At 44.4% G+C, this 22,221-nt stretch overlaps 1 protein-coding gene across 3 annotated transcripts in view; it reads right to left on the bottom strand.

Moving 5' to 3' along the window:
* Positions 1-2,991: 2,991 nt before the first annotated feature.
* sulf1 (sulfatase 1) overlaps positions 2,992-22,221 on the bottom strand; it is a 36,752-nt gene continuing 17,522 nt past the window's right edge. Inside the window, exons 5-21 of one of the 3 annotated variants that reach the window (XM_083995009.1) lie at positions 20,872-21,041; positions 17,686-17,836; positions 17,411-17,586; positions 17,098-17,226; positions 16,422-16,478; positions 13,651-13,777; positions 11,195-11,408; positions 10,375-10,621; positions 10,158-10,254; positions 9,928-10,022; positions 9,703-9,774; positions 8,647-8,819; positions 8,298-8,440; positions 7,934-8,057; positions 5,853-5,886; positions 5,024-5,074; positions 3,949-4,159 (exon numbers count right to left, since the gene is read on the bottom strand). In XM_083995009.1, coding sequence (XP_083851135.1) covers positions 4,126-4,159; positions 5,024-5,074; positions 5,853-5,886; positions 7,934-8,057; positions 8,298-8,440; positions 8,647-8,819; positions 9,703-9,774; positions 9,928-10,022; positions 10,158-10,254; positions 10,375-10,621; positions 11,195-11,408; positions 13,651-13,777; positions 16,422-16,478; positions 17,098-17,226; positions 17,411-17,586; positions 17,686-17,836; positions 20,872-21,041 — 2,094 coding nt within the window. In that variant the 3' untranslated portion in view covers positions 3,949-4,125. Of the gene's footprint in view, positions 4,160-5,023; positions 5,075-5,852; positions 5,887-7,933; positions 8,058-8,297; positions 8,441-8,646; positions 8,820-9,702; positions 9,775-9,927; positions 10,023-10,157; positions 10,255-10,374; positions 10,622-11,194; positions 11,409-13,650; positions 13,778-16,421; positions 16,479-17,097; positions 17,227-17,410; positions 17,587-17,685; positions 17,837-20,871; positions 21,042-22,221 lie in introns of all 3 variants that reach the window. The other 2 variants (XM_083995010.1, XM_083995008.1) reach the window with 2 other exon arrangements.

Here is a 22,221-nt window from a genome sequence, read left to right on the forward strand (position 1 = left end):
CTGCACCGCCGTGCTACCAAATCAAATTTAGTTTGCAGGTGGAGCAGAGGCATGTTAATACTGTTTACATGAGCCAAAAACTTGAACAGAAATTCCTTTAACTGAGGCTCATGTTAGAAAGTATCTTATGGATTTGCTTTCCTTTGAACAGGAGACAGAGTTAGTAAAGGAACAAAACAAGTGTTAGTAAGGCCCTTTATTGTGGTAAATTTAATATCATGTGCATATGAAAGCTCAAATCTGAGGCACATGTTTTAAAAAGATAATATTTTTAGGAGTATTTTTTCTTGGTGTGTGAGGGAGGATATAAAATAAGTCTAATAAAAAAGTTACTGTAGTTTATATTGTAGTGTCAGTATGAATTAATTTTAGATGTAAAAAAAAAAAGTTTGCAAAGAAAATGGTGAATCCAACGCAGATGCAGTGAATACATTTTAAAAGTTAACATTGTTGGCCAAGTTTCATGGTAGTCTGCCTGGTAAAGATTTATCACGTGGGTAATGGCAGTGACTAATTTTAGTATTATCGTGACTTAGTACCTCAAATTACATATTCATAAGTGATCATTGTGTAAATATTGACAAAGCAAATGAAGCGTATTATAGAGCTCACACAATAGTTAGAAGCATATTTATGAACTAACCCATGACATTGTAGTTAAAAAGAAAAAAATAAGACTTTAAAGCTACAAAAAAAACAAAACCGACAAAAAAAAAACAGTGGATTTGTCTGATGGTGCCTGATCAGTGTTATTCACATGGGAATGGGTTGAGTTCAGATTATACCAGAGGGGAGTGGGGTGGGGGGAGTTGGGTTATTGCAATGTTTTTGTTGTTTTTCCTGTCGAGAGGTCGACACAACTGAGTGAATTAAAAAGTCGCTGTTCTGCCCCCCCAGAATGTCCTTCCCTGTCTCCGTCTGTAACGATTCTCTGCTCTCCCTCTCGCTAAAAAAGCAGCACCAGTGCAGGTTTATTGATCAGACCACCTCCCCTGCTAATGGAGAGCCAAAAGTCATCTCTGCTGAGTCATCTTATGATTAAACATTTATACCATTCACTGAATACTAAGGATGCTAATGAAACTGATTCTAAACACATCTGGTAAAATATCTTATCAATATGATATAATAATGTGCTTTAGAAAATAAAAATGTGTAAATCCCTGACAGAGCAATAAACTGCTGAAGGCTCTGCATTACAGTGATGAAATAACTACAGCGCAGAGGAGAGTGGAGAGTCATTCCAGCTGAGACAGGCAGGTCCCTGGACACAGTAAATGAAAGGATGATTTTACTGTACTGTACACACACATACTTAGAATTCAGCGTCCTGCTGTTTTGTTGAACTACTACCGATCCAGTCAACTTCAGGTCGACTGTGAAATTTTGCTTTAACACATCTTCCTTTCGTCAGTGTCCGAACTGAGAGTGGATTTCCCAGACAGAACAGAAGCTGTATTCTGAAAGTCGAGCTCTTATTGCCTTGTGTTCCTCAGGAGCAGAAGTCTAATTGATGTTTGTGAACACTTGGTTTACAAATGCCTTGAATACTTGATATTTGTCATTAAAAAAAAACACAAAAAAAACTTCACCTTGTCTGATTGAGTTATTGTAAATGTCTGTTTATGTGGTGGTGGAACAACACTTGAGGCTGAAACATCATTGGGAAGGTTGAAAGGGTTTATTTCTTAACAGCTTCATGGCTTTCCTGAAACCAGAGTTGCTCTAACACATCTACACACACTGTCAAGAAAGAAAAGGAGAGCAGCAGGTTTTTTGAAGAACCTGTTTGATTCATCTTGTTTTCTCCGAGATGAACCAACCGTTTGCTCTCGATGGCCTTGTGGTTCTTAGCTTTATGCGATGCTTGCTGAGTATTTTTTACCGACTATACCGTCCAAAAACAAAGCTGTGGCACATTCTGCCTTCGTATAACCAGATTGAAGGAACCGTAAAGTTACATTCAAGATGAATTGTCCATGTGCAACACTATTACTCTGGATTATCGAAGCACTACGTCGTACAGCACGAGATTAATTGGTGACATTTCCATAAACAAAGTTACACAGTGAACATTTTCTCACCCCCCGGTGATTGTGTAAGCATTCGCTCTGTGATTAGTAAGGATCATTTGACTTCAAAAGAAAAAGAAAATGCTGTGAATAGTGACAAACGTGCGACTCAGAGCTGGTACAACTAATCAGTAAATAGTGCCCTGGAAAGAAAAATAAACACCAGTTGTGTGCGTTTCTTTCTTGCCTGCTAAGAGAATCAGATGTGTTTGCTTCAGCTGGATAATTCACATGGTAATGATGTGTAAACCTGTCACTTAGAAATGTATCAGCTTCTATACTCACTGGTAAATTGTGCCATGATTGTCTAAAAACTTTGTGATCCTACTTTTGCCATATTAAGAAAAGGCTAAAAAAAAAAAAAAAATTCCCATACAGAAAAGTTAAAAATATTTCAAAATAAAAGCTCTTTGTGAAACAGATGTAACGTTGACAATCCAGATGTTGCCTTAGCTTTGAAAGTAGTCAGTCAAAATAAAAATGATTCACTACGGACATAAATTTCAGCACCACAGACAGAGGGTGAGTGTCACCGTGTGGAAAAGTTCAAAAGTGCATTTGGGGTCAGTTTTTTTTTTTCCTTAATTATCTAATGGGTGAGTGGTTACTGTTGTCGTGCAGTATCCTGTAACAGGGCAGGTTTAAGATAAATAGATTTTTTTCAAAGACTGGAGCGTACCTAAAGCTGACTAATGCTAACCATCCATTCACATGTTGAAATGGTTTCACCACTCACACTTGTTTTTCATAAAAACATTAAAAACATCAATGGTGTTATCTGTCTGGAATTAAACTTTTTACTCCCAACACTTCTGTTTAGCTGCATTAAGGCTTTTTATCTTTTCTAAATATATATTTGAAAAAAAAAAAAAAAAAAAAACACAAAACATAACACTGTTTACTAATAAACGTAGGCACCTGTAAAAAAATAAACAATAATTTTAATACTCATTATACAACTCTGACTGACTTGAGGTGGCATCACTCGCCGTACTAGCTCTTGGCGAGCTCATCTCCCAATCACTGCGTCTCTGTGGCGACCGGCAGCCCTGATTCGCCGGCTGGCCAGCGCGTGCGTCTTGTCTGTCTGTTTCAGAGGGTCTGATTGGAGGGTTGAGGCAGAGAGCCGCTGCCCTCGTAGTCCAAGGTGAGGGGCAGCGTGGCCTGAGGCAGTACCTGTAGTACCACCCCGACGCTCTGGGGGGCGCTAGTCTGTGTGGTGGTGGTGGTGGTGGTGGGGGGGGGGCTCCCGCTGGTGCTGGTCTGCACCTTGGGCCTGAGTGTCTGTGGGGAGAAGGGGATGTAGCCCTGGGCCTGGAAAATGTCCTCCTCCTCTTCGGGGTCCAGGCCCAGGCCCAGGCCCAGGCCGAGGCGCTGGGGGCCCGGGGCCTCTCCGTGGCCCAGCCCGGGGTCCAGCTGGTTGTCGTGTCTCGTCTCCAGCTCCGTCAGTCCGTTCCCGCTGAACACGTCCCCCTCGATCTCCTCCAGCTGCCGCGCCCACGTATCACTCTGGAAGACGACCTCGTCTCTCCTCGGATCTAACGATGATGGTGATGATGATGACGCCATCTCTGGTGACGCTGACATGACAGCTCTGTCCGTGAGCCTCTCAGGAAGGTCGTTGACAATGGGTTCTAGTTTCCCCTCCAGTGTGGGCCGAGGTGTGGGTGGTGATGGTGGTGGTGGTGGTGGTGGTGGTGCTGATGGCGTTTTGCTGGGGGCGGGGGTGGTGAGGCGAGCTTCTCCGACCCAGCTCGGCCAAACGTCGCCGGCTGGGGCCGACTCGTCTCCGCTGCCCTCTCCGAAGCCTCCACCCCCGGCCCCGGAGCCCAGCTCTGGCAGGGTGGAGTCGTCGTCGTCGAGCTCGTGGGTTCGGTTGAAATTCTTAAAAACGTGTCGCAGTGCAAACATATTATCTACATCCTTCTGGAAGTTGACCCAGTTGTCTGGGCTGGGGCTGTAGTCAGGCCTACATTCATAAAGGCTTTCGTTTATGCTATACAGATCCTCCAGTCCCTGCCAGTTCACCTCCTCGTCTGTCAAGTTGGGGAGCTTAACCCTGTCGTCCGTCCCATATTGGCTGAGTGCTGCCAGAGAGAAGGAGACACAGCGTGAGGATCGGGAGCAGGAAGAACAGAGGGATCTGTATCATAGTTCAGCATGCAGCGACTTCCAGTTCCCACAAAAGCAGCCAGCTCCATGGGGTGCGAGACCCCAAGCAACACACACACACACACACACACACACACACACACACACACACACACACACACACACACACACACACACACACACACACACACACACACACACACACACACACACACACACACACACACCACACACACTTGGCCAACATTAGATCAACTAGATAAACACAGCATCCACGTAAAGCTTAAGCCATGAGTAGTGCAAACACATGCTGCCTTAGAAATTCACATTAGAAAGACAAACTGAAAAGAAAAAAAAAATTAAATAACACATCATAACAGACTAACACGCTAAGCTGCACAAGAAAAATGGAATGGCACAGTTAATGATAGGCCTGCATTGGATTTAAATGCAAAGTCAGGCAACCTGGAATGAAAAGAACTGAAGAGCAGACAAACAAAAAAAAGGTGAACAACAAAACAAGAGGCTCAGTAGCAAAAAATAAAAAAAATAATAGGAGATGAGCTTGCTGCTGAATGGTGTATCCCCAGAGAAAATAAGAAAAGTCAAAAAGCATTAGGAAAAGAGAGGCAAATAAAGGAAAATCATAGCAATAAGCTATAAATCAGTGTCTGGCTCAGTTTCATGTCTGCAAGTAAAAAAAAACAAAAAAAAAACGAGGAAAAGAAAATATCATATCAGTGCCACTTTTTGGGTGAGCTTTCCTTGTGCCATCAGCTCTCCTGTTATCTACTGCAGCTAAGCGGATGGAGATGATTTGACAAGGCTCAGGGACTCACAGGAAGGAGAGGCCTGGTCTCCTCTTTGACCGCTTTCGATGCTGCTGCCGCCTGGTTAGCAGGTGCCAAGAAACACAGGTCAAAAGGGCAAAAGGTCAGTGGGAGGACAGAGAGGTCACAGCAACTCAAGTGTCCACTCTACCACTAGCTAATGGCCTGAATGAGGACTAAATGCGATGACGACTGACCTATTTGTGGGTATGGCTGACATGGCATGGAGGGGTGATATTAAAAGGAACAGTTCAACATTTTGGGTGAGTTGTTCGTCCCATATCCCAAAATGTTGAACTACTCCTTTAATGTAGAATGTGATGCATGAGCAGGGATGATTCAGTATCATGCATTGTCATTCACATGCACTTGATGCTTGAGTTGGTCTCAGGTAGAAGCACATATTCAGCACCTCCCTTCATGACTCCTGGATTCTTTTTTATTTAGCCATGCTACATTAGGAATAGCTTCTTCATTTCACTGTGGGGTAAAACTACTGGACATGTTGCACTCTCAAGCAAAAGGTGTGAAAATATGCGGCAGAGGAAACTCGTAACGCTGATTTCATGTTCAAATAGCTGCAGGCTGAAGGTGAAGGCAGGTTGTGTGCATAGAGGTAACAAAACATGAAGCTGCTTTAATTGAAACAAAAGAGAAAAAAAATAATGACAACTGAAACTTCTGTTATGATTTGTTAGCGTGTCCCCAGCATGCAGCCACAGATCAGATCAAGCGCTGGCACTCCATGGATGGATGGATTAGTGGGAATGAGGCGATTCGGCCCATGCAGGTGTTAAAGAAAAAAAGCCACTGAAGATAAACAAAAATTGGTGGATACCTGTGTGGCTCATAGCTTCCTCCATCTTTACCTCCTGATCGGGGAAAATAGAAGCAATCGATTGTTAATGCTTTTGATTCAAAGGGATGTTGGAGGGAAATAAAAAAAAAAATAGATCATTCACAACCGAAGACTTTCCTCATGCACAGCTGCTACTCCCTATGGAGAAATGCAATTATTGGATGATCAGAAGGAGGAAGGAGGAAGGAGGAGAAGAGAGGTTTGGATTTGACTGGAGGGAAACAACAAGAAGGGGGGGGGGGGGGTTGGAAGGTCATGTGATCAGTGCTGGATGGATGAAGAGATGAGGAGTGATCAGAACAAAGTGGTTTGTGAGGTGGGGAAGTCAACCGGGGTTTTCCCCTTCAAAGCAAAAAAAAAACAAAACACACACGGTTATCCAGTCAGGTGATAATGATGGTTAAGTCACACACCACAAATAGATGCGAGTAACTGCTAGATCCATTTCACTCTGCTGGTAAATTTTAATAATCTATTTCTCCAACGAAAACATCACTTGATGTAACCACAACAGCCGTTTCATTGGTCCACGGAGCTGGCATCGCACCGGAGCGAGGGCAGCCAGTGCGAGTCAAGAGATTTTCGGCTGCTATGTGACATGTGTTGGCTCCGTTTTGACAAGTCCAGCATGCCAGCACTGAAACACAATCAGTTTTCTCAGAGCAGCTTGGCTGCTCCAGTGCTCCACTCTCCAGCTGGTAATTACAGACATAAAGTTTTTATCCTCAGGACATAAACAAAGCCGCCAGTTCATGCCACACACGAATGCTACAGCTCGGCCTTATGGGCTTAGGTCATCACGACATTACTTATTAACCACCTCCGTCGCTGAGATGTCGGCTCTCGAAGGATGTTTTGGACCATGTGGTGGTAGTAAAAAAACAAAAAAAACATAGTGTGGCTGATTATAACAGTGATGCATGACGGGCTCAAATAAAATGACAGCCTCAACTGCCGTGATGACAGCATCCTCCAAATAATATCTCTAACACTCAGTGAGTCATAAAGGGGAAGATGGCCAGGACACACAACTGTAATACAGCCTTCTATACTATAATTCAAAAACACATTGCTCTGTGTGTGTGTGTGTGTGTGTGAAGGGGGGGGGAAAGTCTCCAGCAGAGTGGAAGGTCCTGGGCTCAGAGAGAGGGATCATATGTGCATGAATGTGCGTCATCAAGAAGAACACGTCAAACAAACATCAACACAAAAAAAAAAACACAAATAAGGTGATTTCCTCGACCTCCACCTGAAATTTCATCTCATATCATTAAGTTCCCAGGCACATGCAGCATGCAGATATGTGCACACACACATACACACACACCACTGAGACGGAAACAGACTCAAAGCACAGCAGAGGATTAGTCTGAAATACTGCAAACCTGTTCTACAACCCCTCAGATGACCATCCCAGTGTTGTACACTGCAAAAACTCAAATGTCTTACCAAGAATATTTGTCTTATTTCTAGTCAAAATGTAATTTCTAGTCAAAACAAATCTCATTATACTGAAAATAAGACTCATCACATACAAAGTAGCTTGTTTTTAGACACTTTTTACTTCTTTCAAGCATATTTTCACTTGAAATAAGTAGAAGAATCTGATAGTGGAGTATGTTTTTCTTCCTTATTAGTACAAGCACAAAAACGAGCTTTCACTGGCAGATTTTTCTACTTATTTCAAGTGAAAATTTGTTTGAAACAAGTGAAAATCATCTAAAAACAAGTACATTTTTAGGTGATGAGTCTTATTTTAAGTGGAAAGAGATTAGTTTTGACTAGAAATGAGACATTTTGACAAGAAATAAGACAAATATTCTTGGAAAGATTTTGAGTTTTTGCAGTGTATTAACAAATTGCATCATCCATCCCAGATTAACTGGTTCATCTTTCAGTTTTTCTCTAATTCCTCTGTGTGCAGAATCTGTTTCCATCTTTGTTGGCATGACAGCTACCACTAGACCCAGTGCATCAGTCCGGAGGTCCAACACACTCATGGTGTATTTCAGGAGAATAAAGTTAAAGAGAAAAAAACAGACTGAGAGTGAGAGTTTTACCTGTGTCCAAGCCTTTAGGTCGAGGGTTACACTGCTTGTAGCCTTGACAGCTTCTCATCTCCATGAGATGAGCGTGGAGCGCGTTCAGCACGTCTCGATCCACGGAATACACCGCGTTGGTCAGCTGCAGATTTAAAAACAATCTTGTTTTAGTGTCGTGATGTGTTATGTTTGGATAAAACAAAGCAACTGAATAAAATCTCATATGGCTGTTCCACACATAAAAACCATGGACATGACTAAAGAGACACTTTTATGGGCTGAGTTTTATAACGCAGGAGCCAATGAAAACGCTGGGAGAGAGAGAGCAGACGGACACAGACGGGAAGCACAGCTGAATGACAGTAGACAGATGTTCACGCACCTGGTAGGGGTCACTGTTGAGGTCAAAGTACTCCAGGAAGCCAGTGGAAAACTCGCAGAACAGCGTGTTGTGAGTCTCGTTGATGGTTCTCAGGCACCAGTAGGTGTTGTTGTTGGAGCTGGTGCACGCGCAGAATCCACCCACTAGACAGTAATGAAGAGTCAGTCGGTTAGTGCAGCTCGTAACGTCTGAACAGACCTCAGAAAACACACTGTTATGACTCTGGCTCTACCCCATCAAAGCACAGTTTGACCTTATTACAATGTTGGTGTTTTCTCGATTAAAGCTGGAACTAATTATATGTACTTGTACTGTATTATGAGCAGCTTGAGGTCAATATACGACGTACATGTCCAGAAGGGAGCGGTCTGCCAGTGGTCGTTGTTATGAGTGAAGCATGTGAGGCCGGGCAGGCTGCAGTCGTCTCCTTTCCTCTGCCGCTTCTTCTCCTTCCTCTCCTTCTTCCGTCGGCGGATCTCGTTGTACAGCTGGGCCTTCCCGTCTATTTCCTGTGCAGCCTCCCTGTCAGACGGACACGTTGAGGGAATTACAAAACAGTGCGATGTAAAGATTACATCAGCCCCCCCTTTACCCCTCCCCTAACCACAGTGGAGCAGGATTCTGGACGGGGACTTCCAGAAGGCATCGACGATGCCAGGGAATGACAGTCTGTTTACTTTCATGTTTAAGCTCTTACTATGTCCAATTTTCTCTGGGATGTCATACTAGCCACTGTCCCCTCATCCTCCCTGCATGAACACACAACAGGCACTGTGTAAAAAAAACCAACAAAAAAAAGAAACAGCTGCTTTGTATTGGCATAATCTGTTCCCAATGTTTCCTGGTGCAAGTTGATCACTGTGTTTGAGGGACTGACTGATTTCCCCTTTGTTGAGTCATTCTATCTTTCCATGCTACTCAATCACTTCCAGACACCAACACACACACACGCACGCACGCACGCACGCACGCACGCACGCACGCACGCACACAAATAGATCCCTGGCCATACATCTGCTTTGTCATTTAAACTCCATTCAGGAACCAACCACTTGATGAAGATTTCTAGATGCCATGACTCCCTCGGAAACCCGTGTGTGTGTTTTAGGGGCCACAAATATTGTCAACACACCACAGTATGCACACATACACATACACACACACACACACACACACGCTGGACTGGTCATCTGGGATCTACAAGGTCTTAATAATGATGATGAGTGGATTTTTTAGTGAGAAGGTCACATTTAAACACAACATGCAAAGCTCATGCAAACACTGAGCATAGAAAGTACACAATATTCACACACTTAGTTACAGATTTCAGTCAGTATTCATGTGTGAAATGAGGAGTGACACTTAATGAGCCGAAGCCACAATTAAAGGGAAAAAAGAAACTCACTTAAACGGATGGAGCTGATCATTCCTGTTCTTCAATCTCTCTGCCTTGTTTCTCTCTCCTTTGCTAAAATAGCTGGTTTTATAAACAGAGACAGAGACTAAGGATCGTAGAAGAAAACTTTATCTGTGCACTCCAACAGGCTTTGGCCTGAGGCCTGCAACTGTATGGAAATAACATTACAGACCGAACAGAAAGTATTTTTGAGGTGATACGTAAATGACTGACCTCTTCTTTCCACAGTCGCACTCGTCTGGACGTGTCCTCTTGAGGTGTCCTCTTACTTCCCGGAGGTTTTTGATTTTGTCTTGAAGTGCTTCAATCTGGGTGGAAAAAGATATGCAACAAATACAGCATATGATTGATTTATTTATCATGACAAATCCCTCTGACATCTGGCAAACAGAGTAACCCCAACAATTGCTGTGAAAATCACAACCTAAGCTCTGTTCACTCACCTCCTGGTCCACATAGCTCTTGTGGTCTTTCCAGGCTCTGGAGGACTGGTAGATTTCTCTTTCACAATGGACACTATCATTCATCAAAATATAACACCTGAAACACAAGCAAAAAAAGAAAGTACACACCTCTGTTAGGATTTTTATTAAAAATACAAATGAGAACAGAAGTCACATCTTTCATGAATTTAGATTTAAAGGGAGACTAAATTCTTACTTGTGTGTAACTTTGACTGAGTTGGGGTATCCCACAGCATTTGTATCATCTGCCAGCATTTCCTCCGAGCCGTCATCTGTCCCCAGGTCAAACTGTGTGTCCTCTTGGTTGTAATGACGCTTTGAGATGACACGGCGGCGAACAGCTGACTGGTCGTCTGCTTGGAGGTCAATGTCGTATATCTGACCCTCAAACTCCACAGACAGAGACCTGGCAGGCCGAGTATGGACAAAACGTGGCCGAAAACCTATTAAAGAAAAAAAAAACTTAAGTTAAACCATCTTTTCATGCTCACATTTCATCAATTAAGTGTAAAGATTTCAGTAACGACAACACTGTTGGTTTCCAGATTAATAAACCCCTTCAATACAACTCTGACTCCCTCTCCTATTATAATACTTTTTTGGCTCCTTTCTGCAGTGCATCTTTAAAAGGATTATCAGATGTTCATTTTTCTGTTGCACCTTTCCCAAGGTACACTAGAGGGCATCAAACCACAATTCCAGCAGAGATACACAAGGCAACATCCACAGAGCAAATTCCAGGGCTTGTCGCAAGATGTTTGCTATTCCTGTGCATCTGTCTCCCTTTAGAGTATAAATAATCCATTACAGGGAGTCTTAAGCCTTCACAGACTTATTTTTTCTCCAAATGGTATTTGGACATAGACATCAATACAATGTTAAAAGTTCAAAAATAACTAAACAGTCTTCCCCATGCCAATAGCTCCACCTTTGAACTGAAATAATCGTTTGCATCCAAGCGTGTATCCCTTCAATTTACCGTATATTGTTTTAAAATATGTGATCCGTGTACTTACGCTGACCAGACGAAGAAGAGAACTGTCGGTGGGAGCGGCGTTCGGCTCTGGAGGCTCTGAAGAGAGCGTCCCCGCAGTCACAGCCTCTCTCTTTGTTGTCATAGCTGCTGCGAGGCTTCAGGCTGCGGGCCCTTTTCCTGGAGCCCTCTTTGGAACCGCCTTTACACTTCTGTATCCTCCACTTCCCTGTAATCTCCTCCACACAGTGCCATTTCTGCAAGCAAAACCCAAACAGAGTAAAGAATAGCCCTTCATAAATTATTTTCTCTGCAGATTCCCCCCCCAAAAAATTTGAAAAATAAAGAGTGTTCTTGATCCGTATCCTTTTAAGAACCTCCCGTATGTAACTACAGCAATGAACATTTTTTTTTGGCATAGCTAAAGGGCTATAGATGTTAACTATATGAAAAATAAAATCTCAGATTTCACGACAAAGCCTTTGGTTTTGTGGCAATTTTAGAAAACTCCTTGGGCAACACATGCTTCTGACAGACATATCAGGCAAATCTCAGCCTGTGGGGAAGAATGGCATCCAAAAGCAGCAGGAAAGATAAACCAAAATGACCACATGAGATGAATTGGGTCTGTCTGGTGTCTAGAAAACAAAGTGGAAACTCCTATCACTCTCACACCGAGTTTGCCCGTGCCAAGTGCGTCACCGGCAAAATTGTGTAAATACATATCCACGCACTCGCCTACATCCTCTGTCTCTCTAAACACCCATTCCCACTAGGAGAAGAAAGTTGAGGCTGATTGCCGTGAGCGGTGCTGCTGGTTAGGTCTTGGATAAATGGAGGAGACACATCTGCAGAGCGCAGCACACATGATCAGTGGTGTGTGTGTGTGTGGGAATGAGGGTCTAAAGGGCCATAAGGCAAATCTGGTTTCTTTAGGAAGGCTTGACAAAGAGCGTATGGACCCAATAGAGCTGCATTATCAGAATAGACACGTTGAAGAGGAGCAAGAGAGAGATATGTTGTCACTTAGGGATGAAAACAATCTTTGTCTTTCTTTATCCTTCCTCTCTCCTCCCCCCTTGCTTGTGCTTTTATGGCACCACAGTACCAGAGCAGCAGCGAGAAAGAATAGATGGATGGGAAAGTGAGGAGGAGGAGGAGGAGAGGAGTGGTTGGTTAGGAGCAGACATAGATGACCATACAAGCATGAAACATGAGTGGTAAGTAGAAGATTCAAAGAACCACAAGTCACTCACATTGTCATATACCGCTGAAAACATCCAGTAATAGAGGTTCATCCATATCCCTGGTGACTAGATGCGGTTCACCCACAACAAACCCATACTGTTATCGTATTATCGATTCCGAAGGACGGCAACGAGTTTGTAACAAAAGCACAACAGAGACTGAGCTCTACAACAGTCTGAAGACCATGTGGTCATATTCAAAACAAATAAACAAAACATTTCTCAATCCAGAGTTAAATCAGGTTCAAGACGAAGGAGGTTTGGTGTTCTTGTTCAAGATCCCTTTAACTGTGATACAGCGCTTCGGTGTGAGCCAAAGGTTTTCCTAAGATGTGAGTCGACATGATGGTATAAAAATATACAATAGATAACATGTTGATTGACATCTTCCATTTAGTTTTTATGTATGTTTGTCAGAAACAGAGGAAGAGTTTGAATAAGAACCAGTACACTATGATGAAGATATCAAGCACTTGTTTCCTGTGTTTATTCACCCTTTTCCACTGTAACTGTGTATGAAACACTCCACCGACTTTCAGGCTGCTCTCTGGGAGGCCGTGCTAAATCATGCCAGACGAGCCATTTATGACCAAATCTCATCCCTCATGCTACGCGGCAACATATCATCATGTGCACTGCGAATGATTACAGCTACAAGACGAGGAAACGCTGTACCCACGCTCTCACATGCATGCACACAAAATGGCACACACACACACAACTGGAATTACTTGATCGCTGTCTTTAATAACCGATTGTTACAAACACACATTTATGCGACCATAAAATGGATCTGGGTTGCATTAGTGAACCAACGCCCCCCCCCCCTCTCAGAAACTCTGTCTGTCATTTCACGCTACCTGAAACTTGTAACAATTTGTATTGTTCTGGTCGGTCTGTTCCAAGGCTGTACTGCACCGTACCGCCTGGATGTGGGTCTGCCAGAAAATTAATGGGCTCAGATGAAAGGAAGTACCAACAAATGAACGCACCGCAGAACAGTGCAAAAGGGTTCAATTACAGACCAAATGATGTACTGTAAATGAGTATTTCACTTGGGGCTCTGCAGAACAGTTCAACAGGCAGAGCGGAGGTCATTTCGAGTGTGGTACTCATTACAGTTCGGGAAAGAAAAGGAATCGGCGGGATCCTCGGCGGATGCGTCGTGGGAACTCGTATCTGTTCACGAAACATTTGCAGAAATAAGTTCTTCTGTGCTGTGTCTGTGTGCACGTGGGTGTGTTGGTTTTACCTGTCCAGGCTGTTCACAGGGCGTTTGGAATTCCGCCTGCTGGCAAGTCTCTTTGACCTTCTTGTACTTGGGCAGGCTGTTGGTGTGCTGAGTGCTCACTGAGTCATCCTTCTTCCTCAGGATCTTCCTGCACGACACACACACAACAAGAAGGAAATCAACAACAAACACACCTATTCAGAGAGTCAATGCATTTAAAAGTATTGCTGAACTAAAGCAAACTAAATTCAAGTTTAATCCCCTTGAAGAGTCCTTCCTTTTTCTTTTTTTTTGGGGACTTTCTGTCGCAGGCCAGTGTGCTTCTCATGGATAAGTTATGTATTTGCGTCCGCCAGAGGGATTTGGTCACGAAGCTCAGCTCAGCCTCACACCAGCACTCAGCTCTGAGCTGTTTGACCTCAGCTTGGCATCACGTTCCACTGCCCCTGCCTCCTCCTCTCCTCTGTCACCACCACAAGGACCGGCTGAGTCTCTGCGGATAAAAGCCAAGGCCAACCCCCCCCCCCCCCCCCCCCCCCACCCCCCCCATCCCCTTTATCCCTCTGCTGTACCCCCAACTCCCCCTGCCAACATGGCCTGGCTGGCTGCTCACGACCCACAGACAGAATGACGGCGACAACGGAGCAAAGGACAACCTGTCCCCTCCAAGAGTTGGGCCGTTGTCTTGTCCGATTTCTCGTCTGCCAACACTGTTCCAGGGGCAGAGCAGCCAACGTTCACACACTGGGCCTGGCTGTAGTCTCTTAGCCTTTAGCCATGGCTGATTAAAGAGCTAGCAGTCGCTGTCCATGTCAGTCCCTGATGGCTGCGTTACGAAAAATGATTAGATTCTGAAAAAACATCTGGTCTAGTGTAACTGTGTTTCCCTTTTTTTATATGTACTACTTTTGTTTTCTTTGTTTTTGTTTTGTTTTATTGTACTTGCATGTGTTTCTTCTTCGTTAAGTCAGTTTTCCGTCCCTCTTAGTGTTGTAATTCTTTGTATTGGTCTTCTATGTATTTCTAATGTGTCTTTTTTTTTTACTATTACAACAACCTGCCTGGGGACATGTGTACAATGTCCATTAATATGCGCCGTCCCCAATCTAAATAAATACATAAAATTAAATGAACAAAGTAAGCCCCAGCTGTCAGTCAGCGTTTCCAGGCTCCGAGGTACAGTACCGTGAGGTCATGGGAGGATATTAAATCATAGAGGATGTCACGTGAGTCTGTGCAAAAATAAAAGGCATTAGCTACTGTGGGGAGTGCCGCCCACATCTGTGTCTGAGTAACAGGGTGAAAGGCCTGCGGAGGCTAATCTCAGCATTTAGACACAGGCGCACAAGCGGACAGCCCCTATAAACAGTGTAGATTAATGGTGGAACGGATTAAAAGAGCTCAAGCCCCCGAACGGGTCAAAGATCACACTCCTCATTTCATACGGAGCGCGGTCCGTGGACCGGCTCGTTCTTCTGTCACACAAACATGCACCAGTTGGGAGAGTGATCTGCATGTGTGGCAGCAGAGCTCACTGGCTCCTTTCTTCTGTGTCTGCAGATGTTGACGCAGTTGCTGGCAAATGGGAAAATAAGTGGAAAGGAGATGGGGAGGGCCAAGTCAGCGATTTGGAAGAAAATAGGAATTGTGAGGATATGATAGTGTGTGTGTGTGGGGGGGGGGAGCAGCAGCTGTATGGCAGAACGTGACACACTGTAATACAGTATCATTATCCAGCACAATCTGCTCTGAGCCTTTGTTACCGTTCCCTCCTCTTTCATCTTCATACCATGACCTCCATGTCTTTTTTGCTTTCTTATTTATTTCACTGCAACCTTTTTTTTTTTTTCATCGCCACGGGCACCTGTGTCATGGAAAGACAAGCTGGATGGGATTATTCCTCTCCAAGTTGTCAGGTTTCTGTCAGTACACCTCTGGCATTAGTGCAGCTTAACATGTTTAAGTGAACAAAAGCAGCCTGTCAGATTGGAGGTATCATTTTCTGCAACATATATCTGGCGACAGAGGAGAAGTTAAATAAAGATCTGACAGGCTTTGTGAGGGAGCATTCACTGTATGCGATTGCGTGCACTGCGCACAAAAAACAGTCTTGGTGGGGGGTGGGATGGGGCGGGTGGTGGAGGGGCGGAAACAGTCAAGTGTTGGCTGTAGTGTGGCTGCTGCATTCCACGCTGGGAGGCCTGGTGACATGTCCTGTGAGTGAATCGAGTGTGAGCCTTCCAGCCATTCCTCAGGTAACATCATCCTGAGCCTGGCTAGCCTTTGTTTATTTTGCATGTGTCTAGCTCTACCATGTTAGTGAAATGTATCTTCCGCCTGTCTCCGCCTGTGCACGAACTGCAGGCTATGTCAGGTTTAGGGCCACGCTTGTGTGTTCAATATATGCAAGCCCACCCTCCCCTCTTCAAAGGACAAAGACTCTGCTTATTTTTCTTGCAAATGAGCAAAAGACTTGGTTTCATACGTTGTCAGCGCCTCGTGCGTGAACTGTCATAATTTGCCAGGCCGCTTATAGCTCTACCAAACAACTTAGAATATTTCAACCTCTTCCACCGTCGCTGCTTTCCAAACTGGCTGTGGTCAGGAAATGTCTGTCAGATAACGAATAAGTGGGGAAAAGCGGCTGTGCTGCTGGAAGAGGTACGTGCAGCGGGGGCTTTGCACATTTTGGGTTCACTGAAATGTTTTGTCAGGTTTGTGTGACCCACAATGCTCTGCAACGACATGGATGTGCCTGTGGTGTGGAAAGGGAATAAAGAACTCAAGTTTACCCTCGCTCCACCAGGAATGTGTCCCTCCAGACTTTAGGTTTCCGGTTGGGTTTGAATCTGGGAAAACAAAACGTAGAAAGTTTAGAGAATTCATATGGCTCATCATGCACTCACCATCAGCTACAGTGTGTCGGGGCACGCAGCTAGCCAACATTATGGAAGTTGATCACGGGAAGTTTAAGACCTTGTGGGTTTTAAGAGAATGGTGTAAATGGCCTATGAGCATTAAATGGTTTGTCCTGGTTCTTTTTGTTTCCCTTGAAATGTTTCCGATGAGACTGACCTGACTTTTTTTTCTCTTTTGTTCAGAGAAATAACAGCCAGTCCCTTTTTAAATGTCCACAGTCAAGAATAATGATCCTGCACGCACACTGGACAGTTTGTACAGTGGATTTGCTGGAGAAGCAAATGATTCAACTTGCAAACAAAATCTACGGGAAACTTCATGAGATGAACCTCAGTGACTCCCAGCCAGAGTCCCTGGGCCAAGGAAAATCCGCCAAATTGCCCTGAACCCACTTTGTGCGCAGCTGGAGTGAAAGCAATCATTTCGGCTGTGGAAATTTGCATTTGCTCAAAAATTGCCAATGAACAGAACTGTTGCACATATCATGCACACTGTGCAATTACTGTGCATAACATCCATTACAGCATGGCATGACAGATCCATACAGACCTATTGCCAGTCCTGTCCTGTTCCAGCAGCTTGAGGATGGACTTTCCATCCATGTCGGGAGGGGTGTCCAGCCCAGCGATGTGGAGAATAGTGGGAGCTAGGTCAATGTTCAGCACCAGATGAGGGTTTCTGAGGAAGTACATGCAACATTAGTTCACTTAATCCTCTGAAATACATAAAAAACCTTAAGTAAGCAGAGCAAGTAAAGATTCAATTTCAAGAAATGAGAACATACAGATACATGCAGTCCAGAACTTTCTTGACTTTTACAATGTGGACGCTTTTAATGATTTTAGTTGTTATTTGTACTTACACTGCTCCAGCCTCCACGTTGGGCCCTCTTAGGAAGAACGGGACACGGATGTCAAAGTCATAAGGCATTGACTTCCCCTTGACCAAACCAAACTGACCGATGTGGTAGCCATGGTCTGCTGTATAGATAATGTACGTGTTTTCCAGCTCTCCAGTTTCCTCCAGCATTTCAAAAACCTGGGTAAAGAAGTGACAATGAGACAATGAAATATTCGCTACATCCCATAAAGCAGCAGATAAGGAAATCCTCAATAAGTAATTGCTCAAAGAACTTACCTTCTGCACTGAGTCATCTACAGACATGAGAGTCTGGAGCCTTTTCCGGTGGAGAAAGTTGGTGAACTCCATGTGAATGGGCCTCATGGGGCCTGTGTACTGCATGATCCAGTGTTTGTCCATATTTGGGGCATAGTTGTAGCTGGGGGTGCTAAAGGAGCACAAAGGAGGGAGAGAAAGAAACTTGTTGACTTGTTTGATAGAACATACATGCTATAATGTTTCTGTATGGACATCTGTCTACCTGCGAGTTAACAAAGCACGTAGCAGCTCCGAAGAGCTCATTTACGATGCCAAAAAACACCTGTCTGTTACTTTTCACAAACTCCTTCTCAGTAACAGGTGCCACAGTTGTCCACTGAATCTGACACGCATCAATAGCCGCTCTATTTGTTGAAGGAAATGTCTTAATAGTCAGCAGCCAGCACCTTCGCTGTTTTTCCACACCTCTCTCCGACCATCTCTCCTCTCACACAGAGACGAGAGTCTCCGTGCTCCACTGCACACTTGGCACAGACAAGTCATTTGTGGGTTGGCACATGCTTAAGAAAATAATAGGCCCCAAAGTCAAGTTTGCAACAACTTCTGGACCCAAAACTCAATAAGTCATGGACATTTAAAATGTGGGAATAACAAGAGAGGATAAACAGCAAAAGGAGGAGGGAGAAGCTGTGTTGTTTGTGTGTGAGTTACAGCTGAGAGAAGCTGCTCACCTGTCTGTGGTCAAGGTTGTAAAGGAGGGAGGTATACCATAGACTACTGTATGAAGGTGATTTCTGCAGCCAGCATATTTTTTGTGGGTGGTTCAAAGCAAAACAGTACATAATATAGTGTAAGTACTCATGTAAAAAGCTTGGGAATCTGAGTCAGCTTTGTGTTCGGTCATGGTGGGAAAGTTATGTAGCAATAAGAGATCATTTCCCTCCAGCTATATGTGATTCACCCTTACATCAGACTATAAAGGAACAGGTTCTAGCCCTGAATCATCAACTGCTAGACAAATTATCAAGACTTTAATGAAGACCTGCTATGGGAGCTGCTTTGCTCTGATTGAGTGAGCTGCCTTTTGCCCTCGTTTCCTCAGGCTTGCTTTGTGAGAAGGGTGAACTCTTCACCCACCAAGCCAGGCGGTCTAATAAGCCCCACAAAGGGACCTGTCTCTGGGCAATGGGCCACCAAGGTATGGGGCCCTGGGCACAAGGGAACCAGGAATGCAGAGGTCAGTGGAATGAAGCCAGTCCATAGGAGAGGTCACACCTGCCACCTGTCACATATGGGTCATTGTTTTGTGGTATTAGCCCTGTATTACACAAGCTCTTGACTCCAGAATGCCTACTGACCTTACAAAACTTAACATAGACACATCCTACACAAGGATTAGTGACATTCCCCCCACGGCAACTTGTTGAGCTACAACTGGAATAACTTCCATTCACACCTCACATCCTCCTATAGAGAGACACGCCAGTGAGAAACCGCACCGCATCTATGGTGTTTAAAATAAGGCAGGAGGTTCGGTTGGCTTCCATCTCAGAGACACAGTAAAAACACCTACAGTGAGGAATGTTAATGGCATTAACATCAAACCCTCCCCTGCTATTGTTGCTGTCAAAAGTACAGACGCTCATTTGATTTATGAGGCGGCTCCTCCTTCACTGCCACGCAGTCTCTTCCCCAAGTCTGTGTCTTACACATTAGCTGCATGTAGCATCTGCTGCAAAGATAAAAGTGTCAGACTAAATAAAGCTGCAGTCGTATCTTTCCATTAGTGGAAGCAACTCAAACTCAATCTCAATATGGAACAATGTAAAAAAAAAACAAAAAAAACATGATTTTTATTTTTTTTATTTTTTTACTTATGTGGTATTTGTATTATTATTTTATTGTGTATTTAAGTTCCTTTCTTTCGTTAGTGATTTTTTGTTGTTATGTCTTGATTGTGATTTGAAGACCTGGGTTCTGCATGGTTTGGGGCAGACGTTTGGAGTCCCAGTGGTTATATGTGCGTGTTATTATGTCTGGAAATAAATAAAGATATTGTTGGGAAAAAAAAAACATGATTTGTATAAAAAAGAATTTGCTTCCCAACATCCACCTGTGGGAAATTGTCACCACAGCTGTGTGTTGTTAACAAACACCCAAACAAAACACATAACCCGTGCCAACCACCTGCGCTCCTGCAGTAAGTAACCATGGCACATTTTCCACACACGTTGCTGCACCTACGCACGATCACTGGGGCAACCCCAGCGCCGGGGCCCCTGCTCCACCCAATTCACCAAGGGAGGCTCGGGCTAAAAATAAATTAATAATGTCACAAAGGGTGTTCCAAAGCACACAATGCATTCTTCTCGTCTCAGGAGCCGCGGGGAAAAAACTACTGATTGATATGGACAGGGTCAGGAAGTCCGCCGCGAATTACGGGGAAGGAAGGGGGCTGGGGGGCAGAGTGAGCAAGAATGAGAAAGAGAAGACACCGCGAGACACAGAGGGAGAGATAAAGAGACAGACAGAAACAGAGATATACAGATAGTGACAGAGAGGTAGTGCAAACAGACACAGAGGAATGTTTAGTGGGACAGAAAGTGAGTGGAAGTAAAGGGAACACACGGCGCACTGGGAAAGAAGCCTTGAAAACACCACCACCCCCCACCACGCAATGGTAGTAGTGCACCCTGGGAGCCAGTTGGAGGGCCTATACCAATAGACGGCAGGGCACGTTGCCATGGAACGACCCAGCGTATTGCAATGCTGCCTCAAATCAGCGTCGGGAGTTGTGGGAGGCCAATGTGGGCTTGGCATGAGCGCAGCGCACCATAAAAAAAGAAAAGAAGAGAAGTCATCCCTGATCTTCTCCATGGTATGTGCCCCAGCTATTCTTGGATGATAAATCATTTTGATTTCACACTCGCAGAGTCGTCTCAGCAGCCTGTCATCACTGGGGATTGAGGGGTTGGCGTACTGTAATAACGTTAGGTACACCATATCATAAAAACTCAAATTGGATGTTAACAAGCGAAATCCCATACAGCAGCAGATGAAAGCTCCCAGAATATCTTCCTATATCATTTGTAAATACGGACACTAAATCTTCTTTTTAATGTCCTATTTAGAAACCTTGGGGTGTGTGTGTGTGTGTGTGTGCGTTTGAGTGGGTGCAATAATACGAGCCTGAATGTAACTTACATGTGCTGAGAGGCATTCGGGAAGTGCTCAGCGTACTGAGGTGCTGAGTCCTCTGGGCCGTGGGGGGCAGCGTGACTGATGACCATCATCACGGGACGGTGAGGATAGACCTTCTTGGACATGCGGAAAAAGTTGATGCTGTCGTTGGTGATCAGGTCTGTGAAATAGTCCTGGAAAAGAAGAAGAGCAAAACAAAACAAGAGCATTAATGAAGAGCTGCAGGGGCAGAAATCACAGCGAAGTGAAGGCTGAAAGTGAAGGTGGGACTGGAGGGAAAAATGCAAAACAACACGAGCTTTGATAAAAACTCATTCGTAGTCCAATCACCATGACATGTTGCTTTCCCTCGTCCAGTCATTTTCAAATACATGGAGAGGGGCCAGTGGGGATATGAACTGGGGCCATTGAGTACACTACAGTACCAATCTGTCGAGTCAACAGCTGGCAGCCTGCCGGTGTGTGCGTAAATGCGAGTGTGTGCGTGCTGGAGCCTGTGTGTGTGTGTATACAGTACATGGGCTGTTGCCTCATCAATGAATCTCTGCACTATTGAATGTGACACCACTTGATGGTGAGAGGAGCCTGGCGCTCTCAAATGGTATGTTGTTATGACAGCTCCTACCCCTCCGCTCCTCTCCGGGCTATTCATTCTCTTTCTCATGTTTAGCCTCATTTTCATTTCGTCCCTTTTCCCTTACCGTTGTCTTCTTTTCTTTTCCTTCTCAAAAAGATAGAAAAGACACAAGGACCCCGAGAACCTGAGTGTCTTGTTTTTCGAATTTCAAAAGGCAGGAGCAAGGAGTGGCCGAGTGAATGAAAGGAACTATAACTGAAAGTAAGGAGCTTAGACTCAGGAAATGTACGATTGTCACATCAAGCAATCCGCCGGTGCGACATTTTATCAAAACCTTTATTCCAGGCGTGGTGGAGTCTTGGTTTTGTTTTTGAAATGAACGGTGGATCACACCCTGAGCTAAAATCACAATAGCATTTGCCAAGTTTCCAACAGTAGATTAACCATTCTACCTGCAGTTTTGGTATGCCGCCGTTGTTGCCTAGCATGCTACATACAGAAGGGAGTGCCAGGTTGAGAATGAAAGGGTAAAGGGTGATTTCCCTGAAATGTCAGAAGTGGGTTTGGCTGATTCATCCTGTCTCTATTAATAGGCTTTATAGCCAGGCCAGCTTTAATGGCCTGGCAGCTGCACATGCCCATGGAGGCTGGTGATTGCGTGCGCGAGGAAAAGCATTGCCATACTTGTTTTCTTGGAGTTGCCAGCTCTCCAAAATGTGAGCCACTGCTGCTAAGGGCTCTGGCAGGTCAGAAGGAAGTGACAGTGTCATGGGGAA

The sequence above is a fragment of the Trachurus trachurus genome, assembly GCF_905171665.1.
Source record: "Trachurus trachurus genome assembly, chromosome: 20".
Lineage (NCBI taxonomy): Eukaryota > Metazoa > Chordata > Actinopteri > Carangiformes > Carangidae > Trachurus > Trachurus trachurus.